General features: G+C 35.1%; 2 protein-coding genes across 2 annotated transcripts in view; one reads left to right on the top strand and one right to left on the bottom strand.

The window, feature by feature from the left end:
- The window catches only part of LOC112055666 (uncharacterized), a gene marked incomplete in the record, with an annotated part of 347,646 nt that overhangs the window by 88,064 nt on the left and 235,551 nt on the right, over positions 1-24,031 (bottom strand).
- LOC112047645 (uncharacterized) lies at positions 17,903-19,609 on the top strand. The gene is made up of 2 exons (XM_024084824.2): positions 17,903-18,082; positions 18,392-19,609. The coding sequence occupies exon 2, from the start codon at positions 18,413-18,415 to the stop codon at positions 19,346-19,348; it is 936 nt and encodes a 311-aa protein (XP_023940592.2). The 5' UTR covers positions 17,903-18,082; positions 18,392-18,412; the 3' UTR covers positions 19,349-19,609.

The following is a 24,031-nucleotide window of genomic DNA, read 5'->3' on the forward strand; positions in this document are numbered from 1 at the left end:
AATGAAATCACGACCATGTGTCATAATATATCCCTGGTATCCATAATTTTATAGATACCTTTTATAGTTTGAATTAATATTCACACTACACACAAACAATAATAACAGATTGCGTTATGTTATGCTAAGTATAGATTTTGAATGTTATTAAAACATATTTGAAATCAGAAACTCTATACTAAGTGTAGGTCCTACTCGATGTGTAGGTACTGTTTACCAAAAAACAAATTAGAAATGAAGGTAAATAAATAATTTTAAATTATGTATTGTTTGTTTATAAAACGTTATTCAAAATATATGAACTATATCTTATTGTCCTAAGCTTATTTAATCGAATTTATTTTCATTAATTTAAAAACAAATTAATTATAATTGTTAGGTGTGAAATCACAGCGATTTATACCGTAATTTTTAATTTGTTTGTTGGTAAACAGTACATATTCATAAGGGCTGTATAGAGTCCTGATTTTGTAATATCTTTTATGGTGAATGTAGAAAACAGGGTTACATCTCAAAGGAGTAGTACATTTGCAACGAAAATTCTTAAAGTTAATACTCTTAATAAACTATGTTAAAATCAGTTTTATTTACGTATTTTGTTTTAAAACATTTTTTATTTCTGAATATAAGTTATATTGTTCTAGTTTTTATTTATTAATATAAAAAAGATATATTGTTTTAGGTAGGTTCCATTTGTAGAAAACGTCGTTTAAAAAAACAAAGCTGTGTGTGTCGTCGCTTGCAAAAAACCAAGCAAAGCAAAAACAACAGCAGAATATCAATATTGACCTAATTTTATCCGACTTCCAAGGAAGGCTTTGGAAGGGAGTATAAAACATTTTTGGAAATGTAACAAAGAAGTGCATAAGTTAGTTTAACTTAAAACGAAACAGTTTTCGCTTACTTAATGAAAAGATATTCCAATTGAATTTATTCAGGGTACCTAATGAGAGAATAAATACAAATATTTATTTTGCCGAGTGTGCCGAACAGGTAACTTAATAGTCGAGTTGCAAATGTTTAGCGAGCGAGAAGTTTTGCACTTTTAAAAACTTGCAGGACGTCGTAAACTCATTAACCGGAGTGCGGGCTTATTACTCGTAGTTATAGCTAGAGATACCATTTACGCGGATTTTTGGGGACATTCCAATGCAGTAGCGTGCACTTCATTGACGCAATATTGCACTGTATTTATGACTTGGATGAGATAGACTCTAGTTAAAACCATGTGCCTTTTTACCATCGCACTGCAAGACACCGGGTAGGTTTCCATCCCTACGTCATTGACATTCCTAGAACTCGTACGAAGCGATTTGCTTCTTCGTTTCTTATACGTATGGCTTGGGTATGGAACTCTCTCCCGAAGTCAGTATTTCCTAATTCTTACAAATTGGGCATCTTTAAGATGAGAGTGAATAGGCATCTTCTAGGCAAGCGTCATCTACACTTACCATCAGGTGAGATCGTGGTCAAGCGCGAGCTTATTTTGTATAAAAAAAAAAAAAAAAATGTGCACTGTTTCAGTGGTGTCCTACTGATATTCATTATGATCTATGTATGTTAATTAACATCAGTTCTTAACTATTAAACTAATTTAACTTTGTTTTTGATCCAAAATTTGGATAAGTTATTTTTTTCTAAGAAAAAACAAAGAAAAATACATTTATATCAACGTTATGATACACATCACAATATCTCCAATACACCCAGGACAATATTCTGCGATGTGTGGCTTAACTCGTAAAATAGTCCCAGATCAGCATTATGCTACATGGCCTTTTAAAATAGGTCATACAGTGCTGATTTTCAGCTGGAGCCACAAATCGGGTGTCAACAGAAACGAAAAATTGGTATGAAATGAAATCACGACCATGTGTCATAATATATCCCTGGTATCCATAATTTTATAGATACCTTTTATAGTTTGAATTAATATTCACACTACACACAAACAATAATAACAGATTGCGTTATGTTATGCTAAGTATAGATTTTGAATGTTATTAAAACATATTTGAAATCAGAAACTCTATACTAAGTGTAGGTCCTACTCGATGTGTAGGTACTGTTTACCAAAAAACAAATTAGAAATGAAGGTAAATAAATAATTTTAAATTATGTATTGTTTGTTTATAAAACGTTATTCAAAATATATGAACTATATCTTATTGTCCTAAGCTTATTTAATCGAATTTATTTTCATTAATTTAAAAACAAATTAATTATAATTGTTAGGTGTGAAATCACAGCGATTTATACCGTAATTTTTAATTTGTTTGTTGGTAAACAGTACATATTCATAAGGGCTGTATAGAGTCCTGATTTTGTAATATCTTTTATGGTGAATGTAGAAAACAGGGTTACATCTCAAAGGAGTAGTACATTTGCAACGAAAATTCTTAAAGTTAATACTCTTAATAAACTATGTTAAAATCAGTTTTATTTACGTATTTTGTTTTAAAACATTTTTTATTTCTGAATATAAGTTATATTGTTCTAGTTTTTATTTATTAATATAAAAAAGATATATTGTTTTAGGTAGGTTCCATTTGTAGAAAACGTCGTTTAAAAAAACAAAGCTGTGTGTGTCGTCGCTTGCAAAAAACCAAGCAAAGCAAAAACAACAGCAGAATATCAATATTGACCTAATTTTATCCGACTTCCAAGGAAGGCTTTGGAAGGGAGTATAAAACATTTTTGGAAATGTAACAAAGAAGTGCATAAGTTAGTTTAACTTAAAACGAAACAGTTTTCGCTTACTTAATGAAAAGATATTCCAATTGAATTTATTCAGGGTACCTAATGAGAGAATAAATACAAATATTTATTTTGCCGAGTGTGCCGAACAGGTAACTTAATAGTCGAGTTGCAAATGTTTAGCGAGCGAGAAGTTTTGCACTTTTAAAAACTTGCAGGACGTCGTAAACTCATTAACCGGAGTGCGGGCTTATTACTCGTAGTTATAGCTAGAGATACCATTTACGCGGATTTTTGGGGACATTCCAATGCAGTAGCGTGCACTTCATTGACGCAATATTGCACTGTATTTATGACTTGGATGAGATAGACTCTAGTTAAAACCATGTGCCTTTTTACCATCGCACTGCAAGACACCGGGTAGGTTTCCATCCCTACGTCATTGACATTCCTAGAACTCGTACGAAGCGATTTGCTTCTTCGTTTCTTATACGTATGGCTTGGGTATGGAACTCTCTCCCGAAGTCAGTATTTCCTAATTCTTACAAATTGGGCATCTTTAAGATGAGAGTGAATAGGCATCTTCTAGGCAAGCGTCATCTACACTTACCATCAGGTGAGATCGTGGTCAAGCGCGAGCTTATTTTGTATAAAAAAAAAAAAAAAAATGTGCACTGTTTCAGTGGTGTCCTACTGATATTCATTATGATCTATGTATGTTAATTAACATCAGTTCTTAACTATTAAACTAATTTAACTTTGTTTTTGATCCAAAATTTGGATAAGTTATTTTTTTCTAAGAAAAAACAAAGAAAAATACATTTATATCAACGTTATGATACACATCACAATATCTCCAATACACCCAGGACAATATTCTGCGATGTGTGGCTTAACTCGTAAAATAGTCCCAGATCAGCATTATGCTACATGGCCTTTTAAAATAGGTCATACAGTGCTGATTTTCAGCTGGAGCCACAAATCGGGTGTCAACAGAAACGAAAAATTGGTATGAAATGAAATCACGACCATGTGTCATAATATATCCCTGGTATCCATAATTTTATAGATACCTTTTATAGTTTGAATTAATATTCACACTACACACAAACAATAATAACAGATTGCGTTATGTTATGCTAAGTATAGATTTTGAATGTTATTAAAACATATTTGAAATCAGAAACTCTATACTAAGTGTAGGTCCTACTCGATGTGTAGGTACTGTTTACCAAAAAACAAATTAGAAATGAAGGTAAATAAATAATTTTAAATTATGTATTGTTTGTTTATAAAACGTTATTCAAAATATATGAACTATATCTTATTGTCCTAAGCTTATTTAATCGAATTTATTTTCATTAATTTAAAAACAAATTAATTATAATTGTTAGGTGTGAAATCACAGCGATTTATACCGTAATTTTTAATTTGTTTGTTGGTAAACAGTACATATTCATAAGGGCTGTATAGAGTCCTGATTTTGTAATATCTTTTATGGTGAATGTAGAAAACAGGGTTACATCTCAAAGGAGTAGTACATTTGCAACGAAAATTCTTAAAGTTAATACTCTTAATAAACTATGTTAAAATCAGTTTTATTTACGTATTTTGTTTTAAAACATTTTTTATTTCTGAATATAAGTTATATTGTTCTAGTTTTTATTTATTAATATAAAAAAGATATATTGTTTTAGGTAGGTTCCATTTGTAGAAAACGTCGTTTAAAAAAACAAAGCTGTGTGTGTCGTCGCTTGCAAAAAACCAAGCAAAGCAAAAACAACAGCAGAATATCAATATTGACCTAATTTTATCCGACTTCCAAGGAAGGCTTTGGAAGGGAGTATAAAACATTTTTGGAAATGTAACAAAGAAGTGCATAAGTTAGTTTAACTTAAAACGAAACAGTTTTCGCTTACTTAATGAAAAGATATTCCAATTGAATTTATTCAGGGTACCTAATGAGAGAATAAATACAAATATTTATTTTGCCGAGTGTGCCGAACAGGTAACTTAATAGTCGAGTTGCAAATGTTTAGCGAGCGAGAAGTTTTGCACTTTTAAAAACTTGCAGGACGTCGTAAACTCATTAACCGGAGTGCGGGCTTATTACTCGTAGTTATAGCTAGAGATACCATTTACGCGGATTTTTGGGGACATTCCAATGCAGTAGCGTGCACTTCATTGACGCAATATTGCACTGTATTTATGACTTGGATGAGATAGACTCTAGTTAAAACCATGTGCCTTTTTACCATCGCACTGCAAGACACCGGGTAGGTTTCCATCCCTACGTCATTGACATTCCTAGAACTCGTACGAAGCGATTTGCTTCTTCGTTTCTTATACGTATGGCTTGGGTATGGAACTCTCTCCCGAAGTCAGTATTTCCTAATTCTTACAAATTGGGCATCTTTAAGATGAGAGTGAATAGGCATCTTCTAGGCAAGCGCGTTTCACCTTAGGCCACATCTACACTTACCATCAGGTGAGATCGTGGTCAAGCGCGAGCTTATTTTGTATAAAAAAAAAAAAAAAAATGTGCACTGTTTCAGTGGTGTCCTACTGATATTCATTATGATCTATGTATGTTAATTAACATCAGTTCTTAACTATTAAACTAATTTAACTTTGTTTTTGATCCAAAATTTGGATAAGTTATTTTTTTCTAAGAAAAAACAAAGAAAAATACATTTATATCAACGTTATGATACACATCACAATATCTCCAATACACCCAGGACAATATTCTGCGATGTGTGGCTTAACTCGTAAAATAGTCCCAGATCAGCATTATGCTACATGGCCTTTTAAAATAGGTCATACAGTGCTGATTTTCAGCTGGAGCCACAAATCGGGTGTCAACAGAAACGAAAAATTGGTATGAAATGAAATCACGACCATGTGTCATAATATATCCCTGGTATCCATAATTTTATAGATACCTTTTATAGTTTGAATTAATATTCACACTACACACAAACAATAATAACAGATTGCGTTATGTTATGCTAAGTATAGATTTTGAATGTTATTAAAACATATTTGAAATCAGAAACTCTATACTAAGTGTAGGTCCTACTCGATGTGTAGGTACTGTTTACCAAAAAACAAATTAGAAATGAAGGTAAATAAATAATTTTAAATTATGTATTGTTTGTTTATAAAACGTTATTCAAAATATATGAACTATATCTTATTGTCCTAAGCTTATTTAATCGAATTTATTTTCATTAATTTAAAAACAAATTAATTATAATTGTTAGGTGTGAAATCACAGCGATTTATACCGTAATTTTTAATTTGTTTGTTGGTAAACAGTACATATTCATAAGGGCTGTATAGAGTCCTGATTTTGTAATATCTTTTATGGTGAATGTAGAAAACAGGGTTACATCTCAAAGGAGTAGTACATTTGCAACGAAAATTCTTAAAGTTAATACTCTTAATAAACTATGTTAAAATCAGTTTTATTTACGTATTTTGTTTTACAAATCATGAAAATTCAAACTAATAAAAACCTAGATTAATACATGTTTGGTTTCTTTACTATTTTGTTTTACTTATTAAGTACTAGCGGACCCGGTCAAGCTTCGCTTTGACTTATGTGCACTTCTTCCCTATTCCTACCCTACCCCTACCCTACCCAACTCCTACCCTACCCCTACCCTACCCTACCCCTACCCTACCCCTACCTTACACCTACCCTACCCCTGAAATCATTTTTTATTTTTTTAAAGATGTATACTGCTATTCGGGTCGGGCTATTCCAACGAATCAAAAATTATGAAAATCGGCCGAGCAGATCTCGAGCTATAAGTGTTGTAACAAACCCGACATTCTTTTATATATAAAAGATGTAGGAAATTGTTAATGTTCGGTGTATGAACGTACATTTCCTCGTTCCCTGATTAATAACCAAGTTCCTTCCCGCAGCAGAGTCTCCGATGCACCGGCATCTTATGCAGACGCCACATTTGATCAGCGCGACGATAATGTTCCGTTAAAATTCATTATGATTTTATTCATGAACTGCCAGCTCAGTTTATTAGCTCCACTCCGCGAGACTGGATCTAGTATACTGTACTATGTTCATACATAATACGTTTATTTTGTACATAATGTCTAATGTCTAGGAATTTTAGAACTTGTAGACACCAAAATTAGTGTATCTACTATTTAATAATGTCTATTACACACTATGGTGGATTTGTAATGAAGATGTGTTTCGAACATGGGATTTTGGATTTTTTTTTGGCGCAATTGTGTGAACGTTTTACTTGATTACTTTTTTGAGTCAATTTAGAAGAAGAAAAATTAGAAATACTGTATTGCAAGATATGGAATGATCCGTTTTCCCCACCACCTACAGCATGGGTATCTTCAAGTCAAGAGTGAATAGGCATCTTCGAGGCAAGCGCGTTCCACCCTGCAGCAATGGACGTCTATCGGTTATAATGATGTTTTTTTGAAACTGTCTATCTGTTTTTTATATTTGTATAACAACTTTCCATGTATATCAGTTTCTATGTCAGGTATTAGGCATGAGTATAACTTAGATTAACAAGATTTCTTCTTGAAGTTCTTATCTCGGATCCTTTTTTTTATTATTTACAAGTTAGCCCTTGACTACAATCTCACCTGGTGGTAAGTAACGATGCAGTCTAAGATGGAAGCGGGCTAACTTGTTAGGAGGAGGATGAAAATCCACAAACCTTTCGGTTCCTACACGACATCGAACCGGAACGCTAAATCGCTTGGCGGCACGTCTTTGCCGGTAGGGTGGTAACTAGCCACGGCCGAAGCCTACCACCAGCCAGACCTGGACCAATTAAGAAAACCTCAATTGGTCCAGCCGGTAATCGAACCCAGGACCTCCGTTTTGTAAATCCATCGCGCATACCACTGAAACCTCATACATAGAGCAGGTAAAGCACATCACTATTATTTTACAACTCAGATATATTGCGCGTCATACAGTTAATTGTGCGATTCGCGATGTGATTTATTCTGTCTGCTCGGTAGAAGCCAAACAATGCTCTCACTAAATGCATTTGCACGTTCTTGAAATATAACAAACGGATAATTTCCACACATTCATGTTAGTTTTCATATCTCTCTCTAGTAAAATTATAGTTATGGTTTACTTTAAACTTATTGATTTTGAAAGGCAGCTTATAAAACAAAAAGAATAAATAAATAAATGTCTTTACGTTGAGATGGAATCGAACGCTGGTTTAATAAGTTTTGCTCCTAAGCTTCACACCACTTGTCCAGTTAAGTCTATATGATAACGTTGGAATGTATTAACTCGATGCAGTGTTAGGTTTATTTTCGTTATGGAATTTCTTGATTCGGTCGCCGCGCTCAAACGCTGTCATAGCTTAAAAACTGTGCACGAGTCGTTTCATCATCGATATGCTGACCAAAATAAGACGTTGTAATTTATAATTTCAATCACAAGTTTTGTATGTATTAAATTATAAACTTTAAATATTAAATGGGACACGATTCCTCTCAGCCAACAGATTATCGGAGGATATTGTCTCGGCGATACAAGTGCGAAGAAACGCAAACACCTCACAGGCTCTGGCTAATCGCTTAATCAAAATTTATTCCGCACTTTGATTTTAAATTTGGAACGCAACATTTATTACTGGGCCCCTCTAGCAACCCTTCGAGGGCGGCTTCATTATCGTGGATTAAGGCTGCGGAATATTTTATCGATCGCATCGACGCCAGTATTCATTTTCAATTAAGCGCCAAGTATTTTATTAAGTTCGGGCGCGGAATTGATGAGTTTCGCGAACTAATATTTACAATGGCGTACGTGTAACAAGACTTGAGATGTTTCCCCGCGGTTTCGTATCATGTCAAGACCACACGGCGCGGTGGATCAGAAAGTGTCATTCTTGTGTTAACTATCAATTTCGTAGTTTGATTCACTAATACTTGAAGTCATGGCAATTTCAAGCAATTAAAATATATTTAATTTTATTATTAACAACCCATATTCGGCTAACTGTTGAGCCCGAGTCTCCTTTCAGAATGAGAGGGGATAGGCTATTAGTCGACCACGCTGACCCAATGCGGATTGGCAGTCTTCACACGTAGAAAATTAGGAATATTCTCGGATGCAGGTTTACTCACGATGTTTTTTGTCATTCGAATTAAAGGCAGAGGTCACAGGGCTCTTGAAAAATAATAATAAAATTAATTTATTATTTTAATTTGTGGCGTAAATAAAGTTCTAACTTCCAATGAAACCACTCGTAAAAAACATTAAAAAAAATATATAGTACTTAAGGATATAACGAGCAGTAATTCCTAACAGTCTAATGACGTATTAACAATCAGCCAAGTACGAGTCGGAATCGCGCACCAGGGGTTTCGTACCTTTGTAAAAAACGGCTATTAATCAATTTTGTTGTATTGATCCCTCTAATATTTATTAATTTATTCTGATTTTTTGTTATGGCGGAAAAATAAATAAAATTTCAACTGTCTATCTATCACCCTTCAGTAGATACAGCCTTGTGTGAGACGGACAGACAGCGAGGTCGTAGTAATAGGGTCCCGTGATCCATTTAAGGAGGGTTTGTTAAAAACAAAAATATATAACTTCAATGGTGGGTTATTGAATATCTAAAAAACAATACAACCAGTCTATGAAATAAACAAAACTTGCAAATATAATTGCAGACACAGAACCACGCTCCGCTACGACAAACAGCGGATATGGAAGATCGATATTCAATTTCAAACAAGATCCTGTGAAAGTCGAACAGATAAATTAGATGTTCTTTAACAAAGCATTGTTGAGCGGTGCAAGGTGACTTCAATTTCCTGCAGCCGCGCATCCGAGTGCGGTGTGGGCATCAAACGGCGGAACTTTTGAAGGCTTCCACGTCATGGAATCCGATGCACCCGTGCGCTTTGCTAATGCGCCCGTAGGCAAATACTGCGGCGCTAACTGGCGTAGACGGGCGTTTGAAATTCTGCTCGATTTATTTTTTAAATAACGCAAAATAGAAGCATTTTTTTCAATAACGCAAATGATAATATGCATAAGTATATCGAATGATTGATTGATGCGTTTTTTTTTTGAAAACTGACTTAACTAGGATGTTTCTTTTACAATCTCGTACCTTAGTTATGTATACAGATAAATAACTCGTACTTTAACAAAGTATTGCTATGCGGTGAAAGGTGACTTAAGTTTTTGGAGCCGCGCATCCGAGTGCGGTGTGGGCATCAAACGGCGGAACTTTTGAAGGCTTTCACGTCATGGAATCCGATGCACCCGTGCGCTTTGCTAATGCGCCCGTAGGCAAATATACTGCGGCGTTAGCTGGCGCAGACGGGCGTTTAAAATTCTGCTCGATTTTTAAATAACGCAAAATAGAAGCATTATCGACTACAAGTACATATATCGATTGATTGATTGATGATCAAGTACATACATCGATTGATTCATTGATGCGTTTTTTTTTTTTTTTTTTTGGAAAACTTACTTAACTAGGATGTTTTTTTACAATCTCGTACCTTAGTTATGTATACGGATAAATTGCACCTTCTTTAACAAAGCATTGTTAAGCGGTGCATAAATTCTGCTCGGTTTTTAAATAACGCAAAATAGAAGCATTTTTGACGTGACAACAGATGACGTCATGCGTCGTTCCCTCGCTCTAGGGTTGCCAACTTTTTTTACAAGAAATAAAGTATATTCTGGTCTATGAAGATTATTAAATAGTATTTTAGAAAAACGAACATTTTCTTTTGAAAAATGCAACCATTCCATCAGTATTTTCTTATGACATTGTCACGTTCAACTATCGTCAGTAAACCAACTTTACAGACAACCGATTTTTTTCAATAACACAAATTATGATATGCTTAAGTATAAAGAGTATTGTTTGACTGTGGCATCGTAACTCCTAAATAGATAAGTGGTTTTGGATGCGTTTTTTTTTTGGAAAACTTACTTAACTTTTACATCATTTTGTTTTAACGAAATAGTCTCTATCTATCAAATAGCAAAAATAGTTTTGTTTATTACATCCAGAATGTCATAAGTTATCTAAAAAAGACTGGATACTCGATATTTTTTTATACGCGAGTCACACGATAGTTAAGAAAATATAATATAAATAAAAATAAATTAGAAGGAACATGCTGAAGGATCCATATAGCGAGTGCAAACATATTAATACTAAAGATTACTTTCATAAAAAAAAATTAAAATTAATTTTTTTCATGTAGCTCAGTTTACAAGCACTTTTGATACGTACTTAAGGAATCAAATCCAATCAGGTCAAAACCTCACTGATAGGTAGGTATATATAGATCGTCAAATCATATAAACGATGTAGCGTTTTTTTAACGCTCGTGTGTAGCCGTGAACCACCTTAGAATAAATTGATGAGGTTGTACCGCAGCGCCCTGTTTGGTGGCTGCATCTAATGCAATTTCCTCCGCAGGTGCTCCCGGTAATGTGTTGACTTCCTTTCATCTTTTAATGATTACTTATTTTTAATCTAATGACTTTTATAAAATGTAAGTTATCTTAAATCTTATAATAGTTAATCCCAATTCTGAAAGGCTAGGTCTAGGCTATGGTTAAGTGGTTTAAATCAGAAAAGTCTGCGATTCGATTCCAATCCTTAAGGCTATTCGAGTAACTACTCTGAGCAATCGCTTAGTTAAAGGAGAAATGAGCTTGTTTATAACATGGCTGATTTTGAAAAAATATTTTAGGTACCTACCTACTCATTTTCTTTTTAACATTAGGTAATTGATATGTTTTTTATTACATTTTCCTTAATTTAGCATTATCTGCATTATTATGCAGGTTTCCTCACGATATTTTTCCTTCATTGTACGAGACACGTGATATTTAATTTCTTAAAATGTACACAGCTAATGCCCAGTGCTTACTTACTTACAACTAAAAAGTTGGAGTTGGAAGTAAGTAAGCACTGGGCTATCAAGGCTCAATATAACAAGGACAAAATATCAAAACTGAAATAATACACAACTTTTTGGGCTGTCGTATAAATAACTTTATCAAGGATCATCGTCTTCATCATCATCATCATCATCATCATCGTCATCATCGTCATCATCATCATCATCATCATCATCATCATCATCATCATCATCATCATCATCATCATCATCATCATCATCATCATCATCGTCATCATCATCATCATCATCATCATCATCATCATCATCATCATCATCATCATCATATCAGCCGATGTACGTCCACTGTAGGACATAGGCCTTTTGTAAGGACTTCCAAACATCACGATACAGAGCCACCTGCATCCAGCGAATACCTGCGACTCGCTTGATATCAGGGATATAACATCATAATGTTTATGAAAGCCAATGTATCTTAGCATTCACCTGGCTGCTCTTGTATGTACCTACACGAGTACACGAGTTATATGGTGGCAGGTAGCGGAGCGCGGGCGAGCATGATATCCCATTTTGTCTGACGAGACGGAGTAACTTTTCACTTAACATCACAACGACTTTGTCTAATCAATAAGTTAATGCATGTTGCATTTTACAGTTAATTTGCGCGAGCTTCGAGATATTCAGTTTAACTATAGTTGAAGTTTGTTACGCATACTTCAGATTAATATAATACCAAAACTTTGATATTATAGGTACAAACTTGTAAATATTATGAATTATTTGGTTAAGTGTGTTATTTTATGTAAACATTCTAATTCTTTTTTGGTTAAAGTAAGTTGTTATTACAATCAGCTCACTATAATATATACATGGCCTGATCTCCCTATAGGAACGGGTATAGGGCGCTTTCAGTTTACAAAAACAAGTCATCGAGTCATATTCTTCTTTTCAAGAAATTCACTATAGGTATATCAGCCGATGGACGTCCACTGCAGGACATAGGCATTTTGTACCGAAGGCCTACAAAAGGCCTATGTTCAAAGCAGGTACGAGCTGGGAAATTAGAGATCATACCTCACGTCGTGATAGATATGACCTATGCCTTCGATTCAGAGAGCGTATCCGGGTACGAATCCAGTCCGGGGCATGCACCTCCAACTTTTCAGTTATGTGCATTTTAAGAAATTAAATATCAAGTGTCTCAAATGTCAAAAAAGGAACAACATAGTGGGAAAACCTGCTTATCTGAATATTTTCTCAATTCTCTTCTTAAGTGAAGGCTGCCAATCCGCATTGGGCCAGTGTGGTGGACTAATACCTAACGCCTCATTCTGAGAGGAGAATCTTACAGATTATGGGTTGTAATGATAATGATGATGACTCTCACGTTACTCCCGTGTCTCAGAAAGCACTAGAGAATATCAAGCCACTGATTCTTATTATTATTAACATAACATATTGAGCAACATTGTCAAACATTCCAACATCGTCAACATTGTCAATCAACCAACTTTGTGTAAGTTACCCGTATGATCTTGTTTTGGAAGAGAACATAGAACAGCGTGGCCGATACTAGCTTCTAATCACCTCTTGTAGATGACCGAAGTGAATGGTAATCCTTTGTGGTGAGCCATTAAAAATAGGGTAATAATGACCACTAAATTCGGAAAAGCCAAGCGCTGTTTCTATTGAAACAGGAATAAGCAACGGAAACCCGAACCGCGCGTGGCTCGCTCGACGTAATAGCAATGCCTTCGCGAAACGAAAACTTTCAAAATGCCCTCGCCCGGGCCTTTATTAAAACCTACGGAGCATATTGCATAACTGATGGCAATAACTAAGGCGACCGCCTCACTCCACGCCGCAACGAATTCAATATTCACAGAGAGTTGGAAAGTTTTATTATTGCGGCGTAAATATAATGAGTGCAGGTGAGGCAGTTTTGTCTGCTGGGATTTACTGGGACCGTTACGCTGCGGGAAGACACGAAATTAACTTATGCAGTGCTAAACGAAATGAGTTGCTAGTTTTAATGTTGGCTGTTAAGATTTTATATCATTTAGCTGTGTTTTGATGGGTTTTACTTATAAGATGTTAGTAATAAAAAATCTTAAATGAAGAGGCTGGTTGCAACATCATGAGCTCTTGAGTTTGACGATCACTGCCCGGTGGACTCTTGACTTAGGTATTCCTACCACACGCTTACTCAGTTTAAGAGGAAAGGGTCAAATAATCGTCATCATTACTAGCCAATGGACACCCACTGCTGGACATAAGCCTTATTTCAGACTTCCAAACATCACGGTCTTGTAGTAGCCCGCATGATGTTAGTGGGGGTCGACCAACATTGCGATAACCTGTGCTGGGGTCGCTATTGCAGAACATTGGAACCCCAACGTCCATGTGCTCTTTGATATAGGTCCTACTCGTATGTACCCCATAGCCACTTCAGTTTTACGACTCATTCCAACTTTGGTTCTTCTGCATTTCTCCTTATTTCTGATTCGATCACGCAGAGATATTCTGAAAAAAACTTGCGTGATTTGAAAATTTCGATTTTTGCAGGATTTTTATAAACTCATTTATTAATGTATTTATGTTTGGCAAATACATCTCAGCACTATGAGGTATTATTGCGCTGTATAAGCGTATACAGTCAACACAGTTAAATCAATGCTATCTTCGTATGGATTTTTTATACATAAAATACGACGTAAAATTTAATATAATTATCTTTCCTTTATTTTTGACAAATAAAAGCTTTATTATAAAATGTTCAAACATTTTAAACGTCAGTATAAAGTATACGACCAGAAGGTATCCCCCATAAGACCCCAAGATACACGAAACAATATTTAAAGAAGGTCGCTCATAAATCAAAGTGCACCCGCGGTACGCATATTTCATACTTAATTCTTTCGCGGTTCAAAACACAGGTTTGGTATTTTATGAGCCGTCAATCTTAACTTGCTTGAACAGTTTGGTTGCACCTTTATAATACTAGCTGAAGAAATTTATACCTGTAAATTTCTTGAATACAAAAATACTAAAACCGCAAAAGTAATAGGGGATGGAAGTAGGAGGGTTAAAAATTATTTACGAACTGTGTATGATTCTATTCTAAAAATTTTTTTACTTAAGTATAAAAAATATTATAATTGTATTGGTCAAGCCGTTTTGGAGCACTGTAATACGATATTTTAAATGTTCCATTGAATTCCTAATTTTTGACCAGTTTCTACTCATACGACGTATTGTGGATATATATGTTGTGGATACTAGAACGCTAAAACGCGGCGTTACATCTTCACTTATCACATTTGCTAGCCAGTGCCTAGCATCGTATTCTTTTACCAGGCCAAATCTTTTTAATAACCGACTTCGAAGAAAAGGAGGAGGTTCTTAATTCGAGGCGTATCTTTTTTTATATATATATTTGTTACTGCATAACTTCATCATTTCTTAACGAATTTTAAAATTTTTTTTTTTGTTTGAAAGAGTATACTTCCAGATTGGTCCCATTTAATTTTCGTGAAAATCGGTTAAGTAATTTTGTGTTACAATGGAAATAATTAAATTGCCCGTACTATAGCGCTTTCGTTCACTGAACCGATTTTTGACGTTCACAAATTTACTTTCAATGCAAATGGACACTAATGCACACTAAAAAAAACAAAAATATAAAATCTTTTTAACAAGAAAAATTAACCGACTTCAAAATCACAAATATAAACTAAAAAGCGAATCAAATCTTAAACTCTTAAGATTTAAAGACAGTTCTTTCAGAAACGGCTTTAATTAATACGTCACTGGCTGGCCTTCAAAGTGATCAGAAGGTAGCACATACGATGATATTTTTCGCTTTTTAGTTTATTTTTGTGATTTTGAAGTCGGTTCAATTTTTTTGTCAAAAAGATTTTATATATCTGTAGTCCTAATATGCATACCATGATATACCTCGAGACGAGAGATCGTCAAGAAGAAAAATGCTGACCATCAGTGATGGAATTAAATTTATCGTCGTCACACACAAACGGGATCTGTGGACGTCTACCATTACACTGACTCGAGCTATAACCGAACTGGACTATATGGATGGACTTTTACAAGAAAAGCTCACATACCCAAATAATTTAAGTCATGTGTTTGAAATAATAACACATGTGGTTTAAAAGTCAAACAAAGTTTAACATGTGAAATTCTCTACTTAGGGAATATTGCAACGTATAGGCGCCTAGGGATGCACGGATATTCGGAATAACAGATTTATGGCCCTCCTCACGGACAACCTAAATATAGTGTCTATAGATCAAAAGTTTCATATAAGTTATGGCCAATGTAGGAATTATTATGGTAATTAATACTAACGGCATTATCCGTTTGAACTTTAGAAATGCAAAAGCGTGTTTAGAAATGCAAAATTTTAAGTTTTCGACTATTATTACCACCATTAGATTAAATTAAATTATGACATAATCGTGAAAGTAAAAGTGCTTGTAAACTAAGCCTAATTGAAATAAATGAATTTTGAATTTTGAATTTGAATTTTGTCTATCTGTTGCTGCTGATCATATTTTACCCGACCAATAAAGGGAGGTTCTGATATCGCTATCGAGTGCTGATTTGTGGTTAAATAAAAAAATTATAAAAGAAAAAAGTGTCGTCAAGATTTGAAAGTATTAAATATTTCAGAAGACTAACTCTGTTTTAGTCAAGACTACGTTATAAAATTACATAACAAGCGAACTCGATTCCAACCGCGTTTCCACAAATCCCGCGGGAACTATGGGTTTTTAGGGATTAATAGTTATGACCGACCTCTATATTCCAATGAAAGACTCGTTACAATTGGTTCAGCTTTTCCAGAGATTAGCCCAGGTAGGTAAAACTCTTAAAAAGCTAGTGTGCGTTTGAGTTGGTAGCGTGTAAATAATTGTTAGCACTTTAGAAAACAAAGTTAATTTGAAATCACAGACATATAATTAAAATGCCGTGATAGCCCAGTGGATATGACCTCTCCCTCCAATTCTGGAGGATGTGGGTTCGAATCCGGTCCGGGGCATACACCTCCAACTTTTCAGTTGTGTGCAGTTTAAGAAATTAAATATCACGTGTCTCAAATGGTGAAGGAAAACATCGTGAGGAAACCTGCACGGCAGAGAATTTCTTAATTCTCTGCGTGTGTGAAGTCTGCTAATACGCATTGGCCCAGCGTGGTGGACTATTGGCCTAACACCTCTCATTCTGAGAGTAGACTCGAGCTCAGCAGTGAGCTGAATATGGGATCATAAACGAACAACATATAATTAATCAAATCTTGTAATTATTATCTTGCGAATAAATTCAAAATTTTGCGAAATTTGGGTGCAAATTCACCGAATTTTAGACAAATTGCGTAGGTGTTGTCCCATGTAAATGATGGCTCATCACAATGGACTCCGAATAAGTTGAGCAGCTCTTTGATTTCCAAATTCACACCCTGCTTTACGCTCACTAATTTTGTTGTTCGGACACAATTTCGTGGGTCCCTCACAATAACAATCTCGCAGGGAAACTATTATAGTCGATCCTCTAGCCAGTAATTAATTTTGCTTAAAATAGACCAATTGAAGCGTAAAGATTCGGGGCGGCGGTGTATGAGTAGGTACCTATATTATAATTTTTAAATTAATATTAAGATGTAATATCTAACGTGCAGAATCAATAATGCATAAAGTAAATAAATAGGTATAAATATATTAAGTAGTATTGAGTGAGTCATTACAGAAAATCGAAAAACAAGAAGTAGTTACAACAATATAAACGAAAATTTGAATCAAAATAAAAAATTGCTAAATGCTATCTAGTGATCGATTAATTAAGTATTTATCAGGATTTGCAAAGCAATTTGTAAAGCAAATTTACAAGAGTTATACAAAAATCTTGGCTGTAATCTATATATATATAAAGGAAAGCCATGTTTGTTCCAACATTTATAACTCGAGATCTGCTGGACCGATTTGGCTCAAAATTGGTGAAGAGGTAACTGAAAACCAGGAAAAGTACATAGGATACTTAGAGTGGTAGTAAAATATGATAGGGAATGAGTCAAAGCGAAGCTTGACCCGGTCCGCTAGTAGAGAATAAAAAAATATTTTATGCCAGAAGTTCAATGCGATATCATCTGATGTTAAGAAGATGCAAGCAGGCGTACGTGGAAGAGGTATAAATTTATTCTACCCACCTACTGTGACGGTTTCTACGCGGCATCGTACCGCTAAATCGCTTGGCGGTAGGGGAAATACGTACAAAATGACATATACGGACAAAATGACACAGGCATCTTATTTTAAATTCTGCCGCTTCTAGCCCGCCATAGATAAGTACATCACATGACTCTATCCGGTATTACTAACCTGTCAAAACGTGAACTCGCGCCAGTCTTTCGTTTGGGTGTCATGGCTGACGACAGACATTGGTAAGTTACGAGTTTTTTTTTTAACTGCAGCGAGTTTTGTGTATTTATATTATATTTTTCATAATATTATCTTGTGTTTACATATGTTACATCCCTTAAGTACTTGTTGTTGACTTCAAGTAGTTTTTTTTATAAATAATAATCATTTAGCATTTATTGTTGAATTTTGATTTTTTATAACGCTTTAAGGACAAAATGACATACATATGTAACGGACAAAATGACATAGATATGTCGTTTTGTCCATATGAACTCAACTATAGATACCCAACATCTGTTTCTCGTTACTAGCTGTTAATTTCTTTACAGATATTAACAGCTGATACCAAAATGCCACGTAATTATAAGCGTACGACTGATCGTCAATCCTGGAGTGAGGAATCAATGCGCAAAGCTATACACCCAGGGCGTGTTGTTACACAATTTCAAATTGCTGGCCTGTTCAAAGAAGCTTATGGTAAGGCAGCTACAGTGCAAAATGGTTGTAACGGATTTAAGAGCACTGGGATTTGGCCTCTAAATCCAGAAATATTTCCCGATTATATGTATGAACCAGCAGAGACTACAAACATACCTGCACTGGCAGACACCACCAATATGCAATTTCATCAGCAAATAGGTCCTATTCCAGTTTCCATAGCAGGACCCTCCACACAACAGCCAGACAATTTAATGTCACTTCCTGGAACGCAACATATAATCCGCGCCGTTACACCTGACAATAACGACACAACAGTTCAAACAACCGACTCTACTGAAACAACTGATAATTTAACAGCAAACACTGGTCAAGACCTTATTATACCTGGTGCAAATGAAAATTGCCCATCTATTGGTAATGAATTACATCCCTCATCTCATACTTTAGCAGTGCCTATGGAAGTTTTATCTTCTGTCCCAAAAGGACTTTACGTAAGTGGCCAAGGCAAACGTAAGCCAACGAAACACCAAACATCTTTAGTTTTGACTTCCACTCCAAATATGAACGAAATTAAGGCTAAAAATGAGTCTAAAGCTCCTTCAGAAAAGAAAAAACGAAAGGTTACCAAAACCATATTCCATGAAGACAGACAAGAGGAAAATTGTCCAAATTACACTCAAGATGACGAAGAAGATTGCGCATGCATTTATTGCAACGATCTTTATTCACGATCAAAACCTGGAGAAGACTGGTTGCGGTGTTTAAAATGTTCGCATTGGGCCCACGCTTCTTGCGCGGACGTTTCTAAACGAACCAAGCGGTTCATTTTCGAGCTTTGCTTATAATTTTAAAACTTTTGCCGTGTATGTCATTTAGTCCGTATGTGGTATGCCATTTTGTCCATAGCATATGGACAAAATGGATTTCGTTGATCTCTGTTAAATTTAAAATTATTATTTTTTCTACTTTGTTTATCTTTTAAGTATCTATTATAAATCAAAGATATGAAACCTAAGATTAGTGGTGTGCAAATATGAATGCGCTGTGATTTACCATTAAAGAGTTATGACCCAAAACCAAAACTATATGTCATTTTGTACGTACTTCCCCTACTTCTTTGCCAAAAAGGTGGTAAATGTCCACAATGCTGGCAGACAAAATGAATGATAATGAAGGAATTCTTATCACAATGATACAAATTTGATATGATTAGTTTAAATGCATCAAGAAGTCATGCACAAAATAGTTAAGAAATCATAAATTGCATGCAAGAGATACTCTAAAAACAGTTTCGTTTCAGCACGTGCGGCATACATAGCCGCATACAGTCGACAGTCGGCACTCGCACGGACAAAGTTTGAGGAACAAACCCGCAACTCGCCTACTCTACCTACTCTACCTACCACTTGTATAAGAGTAGCTATTATAGAATTGTCGAATTCATTTCCGTTCCGTTTGTGACGTGCAGTACAAACGGATATAGGATTTTATAGGTTACCGGGAAAGATTACCTTATAACAGTGGAATTATTAGTTACGACTTCTGAAACATTCTTTTCATTAGGTGGTTTTTTATTATCATCATCATCAGTCATAAAGTTTATACAATTGGTCACCTTTAAGCAGTGTAAGCCTTTCGTACTAGCTATCTGTTCGTTTGATGTAGGACGGTGCGGGTGACAGTTCGTTTCTTGAAAGTTTGCCACGATTCACGATAAAAGTACGTATTATGAACGTCATACAGGCGACTGTCACCGTACCCATGCTATCTGAAAAACACTTTAATCGATGTCCGCCCTAGTGGTTAGCATATGTTATTTCGGATTCTGATATTATGGGTTCTAATCCTAGGCATAAAGTGAAACCGATACATTATTTTATTCAACGCTACAAGAAAGTACTACAAGAAAACCCTACAAATAAAAGATCATCCTAATCATCAGCCTTCTTATGATCCACCACAATGCTAGATCTCTGTCCATACAATAATGGGTATTAGATTAGATTATTGGATTAGGCTCACTCGTATTCTGTAACGATTTAAATTCTAATATCTACTTCTAGGCACAAGGGTATAACAGAACCAACTTTGTAACTCCGATTGGCAACTAAAAAAAACATAACCCTTCTTGCAGTCGGGTAAAATACGTATACAATTGCCCTTAAAAGAATTACTATTTTTTTGTAATCTAGTGTGGTGTACAGCAAGAATATATAATCAAAAAGGCCAAGTAAAGTAGACCTAGTTAATATAAACGATTTCTGTAATATATTACCTAAGTAGGTATGGTATTGGTAATTTGTATAAGCATTTTGAGCCAAGTTGCGGGCAGCCTCACTGCGGTGCACGTCTACATTATCACCTGAAGCTCGACTTCCTAAGACTTCGCAACTTTGACGTTTGCGATACAAAGCGGGGACCAATCGATAAGTACCTATGAAGTAGTCCAGACGCAAGTGTTGCAAAGCCCTGACTTCAACTCAATATATTCTTGACTAGCTGACGCCGCGTGGTTTCACCCGCTGGGTTCTCGTTATATGAGTTCTTGGTAGGAATATGGGGATATTATATAGCTTATAGCCTTCCTCGATAAATGGGCTATCTAACACTGAAAGAATTTTTCAAATCGGACCAGTAGTTCCTGAGATTAGCGCGTTCAGTCAAGCAAACAAACAAACTCTTCAGCTTTATAATATTAGTATAGATATAAATACATACTCAACCATATCTTAACCTCCTACCTACATCTGTACTAGCCTACTGTACCTAGTCTTACTGTACGTAAGAACAAAAGAACCTAATAAACAAAAAATATCTCTGGTAGGCAGGAGGATAATATTGGTTTTTACTTATAACTAAAAACATGAAAAATTGAAATTGGGATATATGAAATAATTCAGCTTACTTTTTTTTTTTTCACTTTTTTATACTTAATATAAGATAGGATTGAAGACATTATTTATTATCTTGCTTTGTAAATAATATTTACCAAACATTACTCTTACCTATAATGGAAAATGAATCCGATTTTAAAGTCCTTTATTGGGACATTCCTTCATTCACCTTTTAAACTTTTTTTTCGGTGTTTTTTTTTGTGCATCTATTTAGCTATCGGTGCCAGGATTTTAAGAAAATATTGTGACAGCTGTTGTCAAATTTACCAAGATATTGACGTGGATGATACCTACCGCTATGTCGCTTGATAAGTCACTTTTCTACTCAATAAACATACAACACAATATTGTTGCTTAACTTGTGCAAATATTTAAGCAACAAAAAATACAAATAGAAAAATGTGCCTACGCATTCCGCTATGTACTAAGCACTCTACGAACTCCAGTTAACACTCAAAAAAACATCAACAAAATTAATAATTTCAAGCCGCAATATAAAAGCAACTTTGTAGCGAAAAAGCATTTAGCTAGGAGTTTTTGCATCCTCTAATTAACTGCCGAGCCATACCGGCACGTAAGCGCCACGTTCGCCATAAATACAGCAAGAAATCGGGACCATCCCCATAAATTCCTCTCGTAAAAGGCTCTGCGATTATGTTAGAGGGTGGTATTAGCAAAGTTTGTCCGATCGGGGGTGAGTTTACCACCTCCCCCTTCTAATACATTTTTCGTTGATGTAACACGATTTCTCGACGGGTACCGGTTACGTGATGGATTAAGGAGAGGCTTGGTCTCACCACCGGCGGATTAAGACGGGCCTCCGATATTTAGGGCATCAGCCGATGTACAATGTTTGCTTGTCAATAGACTTAGCTGAGTGCTTATGAGCCGGAGACAGATGAATCCGTAGCGATGTGTGAGGGTTTTATAAGTAGGATGATGGACTTATTAAAGCAAGAATGAACTAGAAAATAATGTTAAGCCTTAATGGTTCGGCGGTTAAAGGACCCTGCCTTAAATCCGAGAGGTTCACGGTACGATTCCAGTCCTTTATATCAATGCTTTACCAACTCTTAGAACGCACGTTCTTTGCTTAAAGAAAAAAAATATTGGTGTATACATCATGTATACATTACACATACATTTATTGATATTAAATTATTATTGATTTTAATAAATGCTATATATAATGTTTTCAGAATTCTTCGAAAGAAGATCATTGGCATTGTCCAGCAATTGAGGAATTACGTAAGCCTTTGGTTGAATTATATTTATGATTTTCCATTGGCAGTAATATAGCATATAGGATGAAAATTCTAATTGTATCGTTTTACAAGAATTAGACGACATGGTTTGTAACAAGATTTTTCTTACGTACTTCTTGAGTTTCTATCCTACTAATATTATAAACGCGAAAGTTTGTAAGGATGTTTGGATGTTTGTTACTCTTTAACGCCTCTACTACTAAAGCGAATTGGCTGAAATTAAGAATGAAAATAGATTTTACTCTGGATTAGCACATAAGCTACTTTTCATCGCAAAAAATCCATGGTTTCCCGAGATTTGCGAAAACTGATGATTTTGATAATATGAATGTTTGTTACTCTTTTACGGCTCGACTTCTGAACCGAATTAGCTGAAATTTGGTATTGAGATATATTATAGCCTGAATTAACACATAGGCTACTTTTTATCCCGGAAAAATCCATGGTTCCCGAGGGATTTGTGAAAAACTAAATACCACACGGACGAAGTCGCGGGCGTCCGCTAATTTTCTTATAAACTGTTTTGAAATTAGATCGAGCTGCTAAATCGTCCATGACGCAAGTGAATAGCGCAGTTTGACGTTGCCAGTAATGGCCGTTGAATCACGAAGTTTGCTGGTTGCAAGGGAATATGACCTACATTCAAAAGAGGCAGTTGTCAAGACTAAGAGATACTGTGAATAATTTTCCTTCCCCTGCTTATCATTGGCATACCAATCTACTTTATGGATATCTAGTTAATAAATAATTCAGTTTTTTTTTTCAATCCATAATATTAGTTAGCCTTCAAACATGTTCATGACATGACAAGTAATGTAACAGCCAGGGGATTGACTCTTAGATCTGTTGGAATTTAATCGTCTCTCTTATACCTTGAAGCTCTAGGCTTGTATTTTGTGTAAATCCGATTTTTTGTATTCAGTGAAAAATTTGCACTTCACTGTGATATCACCTGATGTTAAGTGACGATGCTAGAAAATGTAAACAGGCTTACTTGGAAGATGGACAAGTTTATTATTTTTATCCACCCGACCAGACCTGAACCAATTTAGAAAATATAAAATCCTAATAAGTACCACTAAACTATCAACAGCGCCAAAAAGGTCGTCAGATTGAATTGTACACACATACAAACATCTGAAAATTTTAAAACCTATTAAAAGCAAATCTCGTTTCTTTTCTATTTTTTTCCAAAATTACCAAACAAATGGTTCTGAAACTGTTCAGAAATCCCATAACCCCTTCTCTAATATGGCTTACCTTTAAATATACTTCATTCTACTTTTCTTTCACCGGCTCAAACAATAATCATAAATACATTACACGCGATTGGAGACGGGAGCCTGTTCGTAAACAAAGCAGTCTTTTC

This window comes from Bicyclus anynana, chromosome 5, assembly GCF_947172395.1.
Source record: "Bicyclus anynana chromosome 5, ilBicAnyn1.1, whole genome shotgun sequence".
Taxonomy (NCBI): domain Eukaryota; kingdom Metazoa; phylum Arthropoda; class Insecta; order Lepidoptera; family Nymphalidae; genus Bicyclus; species Bicyclus anynana.